The 12,387-nt window shown below is 49.5% G+C and overlaps 1 protein-coding gene across 1 annotated transcript in view; it reads right to left on the bottom strand.

Annotated features, from left to right (window-relative positions):
- Nucleotides 1-10,240, bottom strand: part of CDRT1 (CMT1A duplicated region transcript 1) — an 11,838-nt gene extending 1,598 nt beyond the window's left edge. The window contains exons 1-13 of the mRNA XM_015879731.2: nucleotides 9,105-10,240; nucleotides 8,677-8,883; nucleotides 8,450-8,577; nucleotides 8,135-8,257; nucleotides 7,522-7,646; nucleotides 6,876-7,079; nucleotides 5,871-5,992; nucleotides 5,274-5,422; nucleotides 4,682-4,824; nucleotides 4,234-4,389; nucleotides 3,370-3,560; nucleotides 2,341-2,451; nucleotides 1,019-1,183 (exon numbers count right to left, since the gene is read on the bottom strand). Coding sequence (XP_015735217.2) covers nucleotides 1,019-1,183; nucleotides 2,341-2,451; nucleotides 3,370-3,560; nucleotides 4,234-4,389; nucleotides 4,682-4,824; nucleotides 5,274-5,422; nucleotides 5,871-5,992; nucleotides 6,876-7,079; nucleotides 7,522-7,646; nucleotides 8,135-8,257; nucleotides 8,450-8,577; nucleotides 8,677-8,883; nucleotides 9,105-9,291 — 2,011 coding nt within the window. The 5' untranslated portion in view covers nucleotides 9,292-10,240. The remainder of the gene's footprint in view (nucleotides 1-1,018; nucleotides 1,184-2,340; nucleotides 2,452-3,369; nucleotides 3,561-4,233; nucleotides 4,390-4,681; nucleotides 4,825-5,273; nucleotides 5,423-5,870; nucleotides 5,993-6,875; nucleotides 7,080-7,521; nucleotides 7,647-8,134; nucleotides 8,258-8,449; nucleotides 8,578-8,676; nucleotides 8,884-9,104) is intronic.
- Between the last annotated feature and the right edge of the window lie 2,147 nt (nucleotides 10,241-12,387).

Below are 12,387 nucleotides of genomic sequence, written 5' to 3'. Positions count from 1 at the left end.
CCCCATAGAAACCATAGGGATCTTGAGTAGCCCCATAGAACCCATAGGGATCTTGGGTGGCCCCATAGAAACCATAGGGATCTTGAGTAGCCCCATAGAAACCACAGGGATCTTGAGTAGCCCCATAGAAACCACAGGGATCTTGAGTAGCCCCATAGAAACCATAGGGATCTTGAGTAGCCCCATAGAAACCATAGGGATCTTGAGTCGCCCCATAGAACCCATAGGGATATTGAGTAGCCCTATAGAACCCATAGGGATCTTGAGTAGCCCCATGGAAACCATAGGGATCTTGAATAGTCCCAGAGTCCTCAGATGCTGGTGATTTATTGTACTAATGGGTTATGTCATATAAATGTATTAGGTCTAAGTTCAGGAGCAAATGTCTTCCCCTCCTTAGTGAAAGAGACTGTAGATAGGCCTTTAGTTTTCCTTAACCAGGCCTTCTTGCGTGCTCTTTCATGATCTTCTATGAGCTTTGCCTGGTTTGCCTGGTTTGCCTGACACTGAGTTACATTACGTGCCTCCTCCTGCTGTCCTGTCAGAAGCCTGAACCCACATTCAGGCTGGGAAGGACCTTCAGTCTGTGGCCAAAAGGGTTTTTTCTCCCTGGAAACTGCATCATGTTTCACTTGTGGCATCATTTCACGTGTTGATTTGATCAGTTTAGAAGCTGTACAGCAACCACTGTGCTGAACTCTGTCCTCAGGGAGAGAAGTGCCTTTACTGCGAGCACCGTGAGCTTTCTTTCCTCGTAGCAAAGCACCATCAGCCTTGAGACGTACGACACATGGAGCAGGAATGGAGGATTTCACAGTGGGCCCATGCAAAGAATTTTTCAGCTTGAGATGCAGCATTTTAGTTTCAAAGGGGACGGAAATCCTTTTCATAGCCAGAGAATCGCTGCAAGATCTCGCACGTTGGAGCTGGGCCATCATATCCTTTTTTTGTTGCAGAGGGGTTATGCGTATTCGTCTCTTTTGTTGCTGATGAAGCAGGTATTCCAATGCTTCCCCACTTATTACAGACTGTTTTGTACTGGAGCGGACAAAGGACGGCTTACTACTCCTCTGCAGCATGCTGACAGTCAAAAGGAACTTGTAAGAGGACAGCGAGTCCTTCTTCTCTCCCAGCTCTCTGCTAGCACGTGCACGTACAGAAGTGCCATATTCAGATGTGCCATCTGCTTTTAAAAACAAAACAACAGCGAGCATAAATGGAGTCAAGAATGTTGTCTGAGGTCATTAACTGCATGGTAGTACCCGAGGTAAGAGAAGGGACAGGTGCTGGGTTGGTAGGAATATGGACAGTATAAGTTCATCTATGCAACAGGCAACACAGGCAGCAATGTGCCACTAATGCCCATTTCAGCTTGTTCATTCTTAGCCTTGCTAGCAAGACTGCAAGTATCAGAGATAATTCTGTCCTGGTGACCTGAGGAGCGATCCTTGCCATAGTCCGTACCAGTCAAATGAATTGCCAAATTCTATAATATACATCATATTCGTCTGGGGGTGGCCTGGTACCCAACTTGGCTTCTCATGCACCCCTTTCTTGTCCTGGTTTGTGTATTGGGAAATGGCTTTAGGAGAAGTCAGTTCCCAGCAGAAATCAACATCTGAGAACCACTATGAACTACTTCTACCCAGACCTGCATTTGACCTGGAAATCACAGGACACATTTTGCATTCTAGCTTTGATGTCTGAAGTGATGTCAAGGGTGACTTGTGTGTTGAACTGACACATCGGGATGGATTTGCTGCTGCACCTTTAATTGAGAGCTAAATTAGGATTTCAGCAAAGACCGTATAACACTGAGTGCCGTGGCCTCACTGTAACACTTCATTTGTCGCCTTGCAAAGCAATGTCATGCCATTTGCATATCATTGCTTGGCTGCTTTTTGTTCTTCAAACTGGTTAACTGATACTTCTGCCTTCTGGAAAGATATTTCAGAGAATATTAAGCTTCTTTTGCAAAGGCAGAACACAGCAGAACAGACTAATTACAGAATCAGAGCATCTTGAGTCAGAAGGGACCCACAAGAACCACCTTGGTCCTGGACTGGACTGCCTTCCCTATCTGATTGATCTTACGCAGCTTCTCTAACCACAGCACCCTCTGCAAGGATCCATTTTGCCACTGCAAACCTCTCATCCAGAATATCTATCTCCTACAGATAATGACTTCTTGTTTAATCCATTCATTTATCTTAGATGTTCTCATTCAAAGTACCAACACCTTACCACGCTATGACAAGTTCTCACCAGCATCTACCAGGTTCATTACAGAAGATGCCTTTGCTGGCTGTCCCAAAGCAAAAGGATGGGGCTGGTGGTTACCTGGAGCAAGTAGCTCTTGCTCTTCTGCCTGGATACGAAGAGACCTCCTACTCCCAAGCAAATGCTCCTGTTGCTGAGAAGCTGATGGTTTTATCAGTTCATTGCAGACATCTAGAAGACATTGCAGAAGAATACATCATCTCTAATTGGTGTTAAACTTCCATTTGAAACAAAGATCTTTGAAAATTATGAGACTTGAAGCCTCTGGCCACTGCTTTGCCTCGTATCACAGCTTTTGAAGTCTGGGTGTTAGAAACAACCCACACGTATTTGATTAACAGGAAACATCACAGAAGCCAAAGGTGACAGTAAATGCTGACTTGTAAAATGAATTGTACATGTATAGCACCCAGATTTTTGCCACTACAGTTAAAATGTTCAGTTTGCTTCCTGTTTCTGCCCACTGCACGTCCTGCACCAAGCACAGCTGCAAGTTAGCAATCCATGCTATGAAAACTTCCTTACCTAACCCATCTGCTTCTGTGTGGTTGGATCATAGAGTTAGAGATTGTGGTACTGTATTAAATAACTGCTGATGTACAAAACATCACACCACAATATGATGATTATAAGGTGCCTATTTATGTGCAATTGCAATGGCAAATTCTGGATGCAGGTGTCCTATGATTTTCTGGGGGTTTTAATAATTCAAGCTCTGAATCAGCAGCGTGTTTCCAATGCACACCAGCTGTCAGGACATGAATAATATCACTGATGGATTACTCAGCTGGAAAATGACTGCAACTGTCTTAAACGTGCTGAATTTATATCAAACCTTTCCAAAAAGGTGCAGAGGTTTTACAAAAGCCTGGAGATGACAGACCCATTGAAATGCAGCAGTATGTCTACCCGGCTGCACTTCACAAAGTGAAGAGTCTGCTTATGAAGACAGCAGGTACCTGATGCTATTTCTAACCCACTTTAGCAAACCATGCCGGAGCATTGCAATGGCCGTATCTAATGCTTTGGGGGCACTCCAGAATGTTTTGGCAAGTGGATCAAGCAAAGACAGTGTGAGCAGGTCAGCACCTCGTGTCTCCAAATTGAGGCGACACATCTGGCTGGCAGTGTGGCTCTTGGCTTGTTGGGAGGGAGTACCCAAAGGACATCTCTCCTGCTTCTCCTTCCACACCGTCTCTCTCTCAGCACCTAGTGTGTAGTCCCACCTGACGTCCTCAAACTGGAACATCAGCAGGCTGCTGGGTGCGTTGATCACCATCCTGGGGAAGGAAAGGGGAAGCTCTTAAAATCAAGAATATCATTAACGCAGCAGGTACTGCCTAACGGCTCCATTTGCTTCTGTGGAATACAAACCCTGAGGGTAATTAAACAGAACTGAGAAAATGATCACTTCTTGGAGAAAGAAGAAAGCAGGAGCAATTAGTCCCATCAATCAGATACTGTACTTCTAATGCACACAGTCTGCCTGAGCTCTGTGCAGCTCTTCTCATCCCACTCTATGGTAAATTCATTGCCACGAAGGATAAAAGTTAATGAAACAAAATGAAAATGCCCCAACAATGGACTGAATTCAATGTAATGCCACAAGGAATTGGAGATGCCATATTATCAGTGGCTTTAAACCTCAAGCAGAGGGGTATCCTGAGACTGGCTGGGATGGAGTTAGTTTTCTTCCTAGTAGCTCACCCAGTGCTGCATTTTAGGGTCATGATCAACAGAGTGTTCACAACACAATGGTATTTTAGCTCCCACTTATCCAGAAGATGGAAACCACCTTTAGAGGTGTGGATATGAAGGAACCTGGAAGCGTATTCCATTGTTGGTTTTTCTACTGTGGCAGGTCAGGGGGCAAGCAAAGGCCTGATGAATACATGATTTCTTAACCTAACCTGCCTAATTTGGAAGGGTCTGACTGCAGCTGTTATCACCAACCTGTTTTTGGCAGCACAGAAAGATATGGGATCCCCACTGCTGCTGCCTACCAGCACTCTCAGGCAGCTCCCAGTCAGGTAGTTAAACACACGGATCTTCCCATCAGCACAACCGCTGACAACTCTGAGATGCAGCAACTCCAGAGACAGAACATCCCTGAAAACACAACATGCAAACATTGGTATGGTCACCGTGCCTTCACAAGGGGACAAGAAACTGCCTCCTGTTTTGCAGGGGATGCAATGGCCTGCCTCTACCAACAGACTTAAAAACACAGCGGGAGCAATCAAGATATTTGGAAGACCTGCAGAAGTTCTTTATAACCACCCTTGTGACCATCCCAACAAACAAAGCTGATGCTCATCCTCAGAGTAACCACTGTGATTACAGCTATCTTTCCTTTTTACAGCATGCTGTAGAATACACCTTGAATCGCACTGACACTTACTTCGGGTGGCGGAATGCTATTAGGCACCTCTTAAGGTCTCCCACCATGCTCCATCCCAAGACATATCCATCACTGCTTCCCGAGACAAGGTGCCACTGATCAAAGGACAAGCACCTCACCGGGCCTAGGTGCCCTTCTAGTACCTGAGAGTAAAAGAAACAGGTGAGAAACTGACTGTGGTGGAAAGGGGCAATTACAGTCTTAGCCCAAGTAAGAGTGGGTTATCTGGCTCCCAAGATGTGCTTTAATATGCATCTCAATGCCATTCCTCTCAGAAACCTGGATTCATGCTGCTTCTGGACACCTGCAAAGCCAACTAGAAGACTCTGACCTCAACTTTTACTCTGCAGAGCAGCCATCCGGCTTCTTATAAACTGCTGCTGCATCTGAGAGCAACAAACTTCCCATTCTAGGCTAACCCACGACACCTCCAACCCTGGAAGCTGTTAGTCCAGCCCTCCCACACCCCTCTCAGGTTCTGAATGCTTCTACAAGAGCAGAGATAAACGTACCTACAGAGATTAAATAACAAGGGGGCTGTGGTAAAGTGCTACAGTAAACTAGCACAGGATTACCCACCTAAGAAACTTACTTTGAGCAGAGTGCCTGTGCCAGCATGCCAGACTTTCACCAGCCCTCTGTCACACCCACTGACAACATGGGTTCCATCCATTTTAACAGCATAAACAATATTGCTGTGTTTCAGGGTCCTGAGACATAACCTGCTATCCAAGTTCCACACTGTTAGGGTTAAAGAGGAGATATGCTGAAAATAAGCTGTCCCTGTTGTATGGTTTTGATTTTTTTCCTGAGTGCAGCATGAATTAATGATGCTTCTGAAGCAGGATTTGCCCCTTGTACCTCCAGCTCTGCCTGGAGCCAGGTGTTGACATAAAGAGTGTGACTACATGGCAAACTCCTTACATGCAAAGCCCTGACTGTGGCACATCCTTTCATTACTTAATCTGCAAGTGAAGAACAAGGCAGAGCTGTTAGATGTGCCACTCATAAGATTTGCTCTGGCCCTGTAGCTACATAGACATTAAAGAAACAAATAAAAGCAGAAATAAGAATAAAAATCCACCCTTATACACTTGTCTTCAGGCTATCACCATATATATCACTCCAGAACTCCCCAGGCACTCTGCTGCTCCCCCTTGGCTGTACAGCTCCTAACTTTGGCTCTCACCTTTCACCATCCCATCTGTGCCTCCCGACACAAACTTCTTGTTGTGTAAATCCAAGCAGGTGATGATCCCACTGTGACCAGTAAAGATCTTCATGCAAGCACCACTGTGTATATTCCAGCATCTATATGGTAAAAGGGATACAGTGATTAATGATGTAATTTATGGATGATTCATTACTTCCTACTTAACAGGTCCAGCTCTTCTCAAATCCACGCTACATTAAGATCAGGAGACATCCCAGTGAGTTAACAAGGGATTCAGTACAATCAAATCAGGCTTAATATTGAATTTCACCTCCAAGCTGCCCAGAAATGTGTGGTTGGATTTCAGCTGTGGTGTGGCTACATCGGATTGACCTTCAGATTGAGAGCTTTACAGATAAGGTTATTTCTTTGCCGTTTGATTCCTGTTGACTTTGCCTTGAGAACTCAACAAATAACACTCCTGGGGGGGGAGGGGGGTAGCCAGGAGAGCATGAATCACTCTTCCCTTCTTGTTAAATGCTGTCTTTGTGTGTGTTGTGCCATGCCAGAGCTGTCGAGCTTTTCACTCCTCGTGGTGACACTCCTGACATTCAGTGGTAAATAAGATGAAGCAGCAGCTCATCTCCACCCCCTTGTGTCAACATACAGGACCTGGGCAAGAGCAGCTGCACACCAGCAGGAGGCTGCAGGATTTGCTCAGTACAACAAACCTCCTGCAGCATCAGGGAGGAACTTAGAGCTGACCTCAGCAGACACAGAAGCTCATTGCTGGCACCTACCACACACATCCCTGGTGCTTTAAGGTACAGTGATGCACAGGTTATCTGAAAGCATCTTCCTACTTTATCATGGGTGAAACTGGCAAACAGAAGCAGTCCTATGGTGGATATGTTTAGTTTATTGGCTTTACTTTCTCTGTGGTGAAAGTGATGGTCAGGAGGATTCAGAAAGATTGGGGTGGAAGGATTTAAGCTTTAATGTTTTAGATCTTCCATGGAGGTGGGAGCCAGGGCTGCTCACCTGATGGTGAGATCGCAGCTCGCGCTAAGAACGAGCCCTTTCTTCTCATCAAGATGCAGTGCTTTGATGCTCCCAACATGCCCAGAGAGCAGAGGTGGCTCTTCTCTCTTTGTCAACACATCAAAGATCCTCACTTTTCGGTCTTCAGAGCCAATGGCTACTAAATTTCCCCCAGCATAGTGGAATACTCTGTTTGGGTCTGATCTGGATAAGGAAGAGTGATTGAGATGAGACTGAGATGATTAACAAGCTCTAGCAGTACTTGATGCTGTGTGACCCTCAAAGAGCAACCTGATGGGCAGCCTGCTTAGGATGTGGATCCTCTGCAGAGCACCATAACCATGGTCCTCGTTCTGCATTCCCAGGTTCATATCTGGATGATGAGCTTTGAAAAGGGGAGATGGCTCCTTCCAGCTCCATATCCCTTACAATAGACCATGGGTCCTAACCCTTATGTCTTCAAGAGTGATTCCATTTGGCATCTTTATTAAAGAAAAGAAATATTTGATAGTGTGGGATGCTTATCACTGACACCAAGACCCTTCTCCAGCCATAGATGCCCACAGAAGGACTGCATGGAAGGGGACAGGTTTCAGAAGCCCTGTTTGGCCCTACAGAAGTAGTGCAGGAAACAGGTGCCATGTACCGGTTAGTGAGGACACGAATATTGTAGAAGCCACAGAATACATTCCTCTCTTCCATCCGGATCGTGTCAGTTTGCAGATCACAATAGGCTGCCTGCTGTTTTTTTTCCTCCTCCTTCTTGGCCTGCTGGTGGAAAGAAATAGGGAAGCATGGGGGGAACACACTGTTAGTCTCTAGCATTAGCCATATCAGCTTACTCCCCAACAGGAACAAAATAGATAGAAAGTACCAGTAAAGCAATCAGTAACTCCCTGGTTAGCACAGAAACAAGGCTTCTTCCCCTCTGCCTCACTCAGTGGCAGCAGCCACTCTTTACCTACTGGAATAAAGGCCATGCCCCCATGATGATGCCCAGCCTTGGCAGTGCCACGGCCTCAAAGCTGCTCCTGTGTCTGCAGGGAAGCATTAGGACAAGGCATCCATCTGGGCACAGATGCTGGATGCTTTCTGTGCAACAAATGCCTGAGCATGCACTGGTCCTTACAAGCTGCTTGTGATGGCACAAACCAGCAGCAGAAAAGCAAAGCAAGTCCAGATTCTGTTTTCCAAGACAACCATGTCTGCCCTTCTCCCCAAGATGGAAGAGATACAGAACGCAAACCCCTTCAACATACCTTCTTTTCACTTTCAGAGCTTTGGTCTCTCACTTTGATGACACATCCCTTCTCATCTAACAGTGGAATTGTCACGTCAACTATTTTAGCATAGTTGGAAGCTGCTCCTCGAGGACACAACCCCTGGAATAAACCAACAGAGGCAACACAGTCACTGCAGAGCTTGGTCTGTACTAACCAGGGTGAATCTCTCCTCCAAGCTCTGATGTACCGCATCCCAACCACCAGGAAGGCACCTCCATCTCATGGTTTGGGCAACAACAGGGAAAAGAACCAAATAAGGGCACAGTGATGGCAGAAGTCCAGGAGCCGTACCTGCAAATACAGGATCATCTTCTGTTTTGCTTTTTGGCACACAAGTTCCTTCTCAACTTCTTTGGCCAGAAAACCCCAGTATTCATTCACATTGGCACATGTTTTAAGGGATTTGGTATCCAAAAGTCCTGAGGAACAAAGAGGGCAGAGCAGAGAACAACAACCCCATGAGAAGCCACCTGTTATCCTCAGGGGAAACCACACTTGGAAAATGAGGGTCGCCTTACCGAGGATGTGCTCAGAGAGGTGAACCGGCAGGCAACGAATGAAGTCCTGGTATGTGACAAAAGAATGCAACAGGGGAGATGTAGGATGTGAAGGGACATCTGCATGGGCTGAGGATGCAGTAGGTGAGGCAGAATCTGCACTGGGACCCTCTAGGATAAAGCAGCTGGCAGCTGGGGAGCAGAAGCGCACTGCTGGTGCTTGCCCACCTATAAGACATTGGAAGGGACAGGCAGTGATGGACCTGCGGTCAGTGCAGCCAGAGCTGAGCTTGGTGGGAGTGCAGTCCTACAGTTTTCTCCTTGCAAATGGGATGTTTCCCAATTAGCAGCATTTGGTAGGAGAGGAAAGAGAACGACAGACCTCCCCGCCGTCCCCCATATAACGTTAAGTCAAACACAGCGGGTAAACCACAGCCCCATCCTCCCACCTGCCCGGAGGAGGAGCTCGGTGCTGCCTGTCCCCGCTTCCCCCCGGCCCTGCTCCGTGCCGAGCCTCGGACCGACCCGGCGGTCCCGCTCCGCCGCCATCCGGAGCCGCCCCGCCCCGCGCTGCCGGGACACCGCTGTGCGCTGCCGGGGAACCGCGACGCGTCGGTCCGGTCCGGTGAGCATCATCCGTGCGGGGAGGAGGCGGCCCCAACAGGACGGACGGCTGCTCCGTGTGTGCTGGGCAAAGGCACGGCCAGGGCTCTGATGTGCTTCCCGTTGGCTGCAGGACTCCGGCACGTGGAGGAGGCTGTGTTTTCTGTGCAGGTTTCTCACTGCCCTCCACCAACACCTACACCAGGGACTAATGGATGTGCTGGCAGGGTCTCACTGTGGGAGATAAAGCCTTGAGGGAGATGGTAGGACCTCTCATGCACCCAATGGCATGTGCTACAGTGGGACATCCGTGATGTGTGTGCAGCATCCTTGAAGGGCTGAGGGGCTCTAGTGGAGATCAGAACAAAGTTGGAAGCCTGTCCTGATGGCTAACAGGAATTCATGTTGTTCTCAGACAAGAGATGTCACAGATGGAGGGGCTCACTGTGTGAGAACTGGGTATTTGAGGCACAGCTGCCATCAGGACCTACTGCTCACCCCACAAAGCTTGCACAAGTTATGGAAGCACTGGCTTCATTTGATCCTGCTGCAGGAGGAGGAAGCCAGAGAGCAGTACAGGTTGTGCTCTCTTGCGCTACAAGTCACCGGCAGTTACTGATTTACCCCATCCCATCCATCTGCACAGCCCCACAGAACGTCCTGCTTTGCTGGCTCCAGTGCCTGCAGTGGGGACTTTGCTCAGGGAGCTGATGCCATGATCCGGGTTTTGGCACAGGGTGAGCAGCTGCTCAGTGCCTGGCACAGCTTTTCCCACAGCAGCCCAAGAATCAGACAAGAACAGCCCTGGGGAAGGGGATTACTGTGGGCAGCAAAGTTTATATGCAGTGGGAAACGCTTCTCTGCAGGCAGAGCTCACACTCGTTGCGTTTTTGCTTCAGCACTTGGCAGGACTGGGACCTGAAGTGAGCCATCCACATTATATGAACCTCAGAGTACGTCGTCGTAGTGATGCAGCTCTCAGCTGCACCTGGTTGGGCTTTGATATCTCCAAGGATGGGGTTTGGATGGACTCCAGGACAACCTGTTTCCAGTGCTGGTGCAAAGCCTTGGTGCAAAGCAGAGCTTTGGCTTCCCCTGACCTCATGCATCGCTTTGGCTCTGCAGGCTCTGAGTGAGCTGTCATGCTGCACTAAGGCAATTAATACCATTCTAATGCAATTTTCCCCTGCCAGCTGCCCACAGCCAGGGCACGCTGGAGATGCTCTGCTTGGGGCTTTGGCTGTGCAGAGCAGAGCAAAAACAAAACCAACTGCAAAGCATCTTAATGCCTTCCTGCCCCTCTGCAAGCAGCAGGGTGCAGGGTGCAGCCCTGTGTGTGCTTGTGAGCTGTGCTGCCCAGCTGTGGCAGGGCACAATGCAGGTGCTGGGAGCAGGGCAGCGCTAAGTGAGGCTTTGCAGCCTTGGCTGGAAACACAAACACCCTCCTCTGCATTTCTGTAATAGAAAGTATCCTGGGAATGGGGCTCCTGGAGCAGCCCTCTGCCAGGGGTTTGGTCCTGGCTCCTGTGTGGCTGCTGGTGACACGTGGGGTGGGTGGGATTCCTACAGAGGGGCTGTGTTCCTGCACACATGCCCATAGGGTGATGGCTGCAGTGCCATGTGCTGCACAGTTGGGAGGGCATCTCCAGCCAGGGCAGCAGATGGCAGGGCCAAGCCCTGGGCACAGCAGGGCCAGGCATACAGGAAAGGAAGGGATGCTTGCTGCAGGCTGGGAACATGCCTTGCCAGTGCTTGCTCATGGCCACAGGTCTGATGGTTATTTAAACTGCATGGGAGTGAAGCAGAAAGCTGAGCCCAGTGCCCCTGGTATGGGAGAGCAGTGCCCTGCAGCAGGCAGAGGCTTTGCTCCCAGTCCGGGGCAATGCAGGGTCTGTTATCTCACTGCACAATGGATGCAGACAGGCCTGTCCAGGTCTCACTGAAGCACGCAGGTCACACTGCGTGCTGACACAGTGGGAAGCCTTATTGCAAGCTCTGCTGCCCATGCTCCCCACCACCCTCTTTGTCCTCCCACCCTTCTGCTGCAGGACCGCAGGGCACTGCTCCCTCCCACCACCTCTATCTCTGCATCCTGAAACCAAAAACAGGGGCAGGGGCTGACAGGGTGGAGGGACAACAGTTACTTGGCAAACATGCTCAGCCCCCCACCTGGAAATGTCCTCAGATGGCACCTGACACAGGGGAGGATGGCAGAGTGCACAGCGTGGGGCTCCCAGGGCTGGTGCTGCCCGCACTGAGCTGTGCCAAGATGTGTGTGCTGCCCATTAGCACTGCAGTTCTCAGCTTTTCCCACTGGATGAACACTGATTTTTCCTTGGGTTTCCAGAAGCTGGAAGGAGCAGGGCTGGGATTGATCATCACTTAAGAACTGTGCTACCCAACCACCCTGCTGCACAGGTTGTGTGTCCCAATAAGGGGAAATGCCCAGCTCACCCTGCACCATGCAGGGACAAGAGCTCTGGGTCATCCCAAGAACTCCAAGCTGTGGGGCTCTGACAGTGGAAGTGGAGGATGCTGAGAGATGCTGGTGGGATGCTGAGGGGCTGCAGGGGGATTAGATCCATAGAGTCATAGAACCATTTGGGTTGAAAAAGGCTTCCAACATGAAGTCCCACCATTAAGCTAGCACTGCCAAGTGCACCACTCAACCAAGTCCCCAGGCACCACGTCTGCACAGCTTCTAGATCCCTGCAGGGATCCCGAGGTCCCAGCTGTGTCCCCGGGCAGCCTGTTCCACCGCTTCACAACCCTCTCCATGAAGAAACATTACCCAATGCACAGCCTACACTGATGCAATGTCAGGCTATTCCCTCTTTCCCCGTCGCTCGTTTCTTGGAGCGGAGATCGACCCCACCTTGCCACAACCTCCTGATGTCGTTGTAGGGAGCAATAAGGTGCCCCCTGAGCCTTCTTTTCCCCAGGTTAAATAACCTCAGTTCCCTCCGCCGCTCCTCGTGAGACCTGAGCGCGGGGCGGTGCCGGGGTTGCGGTGTGATGCTGTAGGAACGCCGCAAGGTTCCATAGGGACACGGGGGGCAGCCCAGGCGGCTGCTTTCCCTTCTCCCATCCGATCCCTCCGGGACTACATTTCCCAGCTCCGCCGCGGTC

This window comes from Coturnix japonica, chromosome 18 (assembly GCF_001577835.2).
Source record: "Coturnix japonica isolate 7356 chromosome 18, Coturnix japonica 2.1, whole genome shotgun sequence".
NCBI lineage: Eukaryota > Metazoa > Chordata > Aves > Galliformes > Phasianidae > Coturnix > Coturnix japonica.
This window is presented reverse-complemented; position numbering and strand designations above follow the sequence as displayed.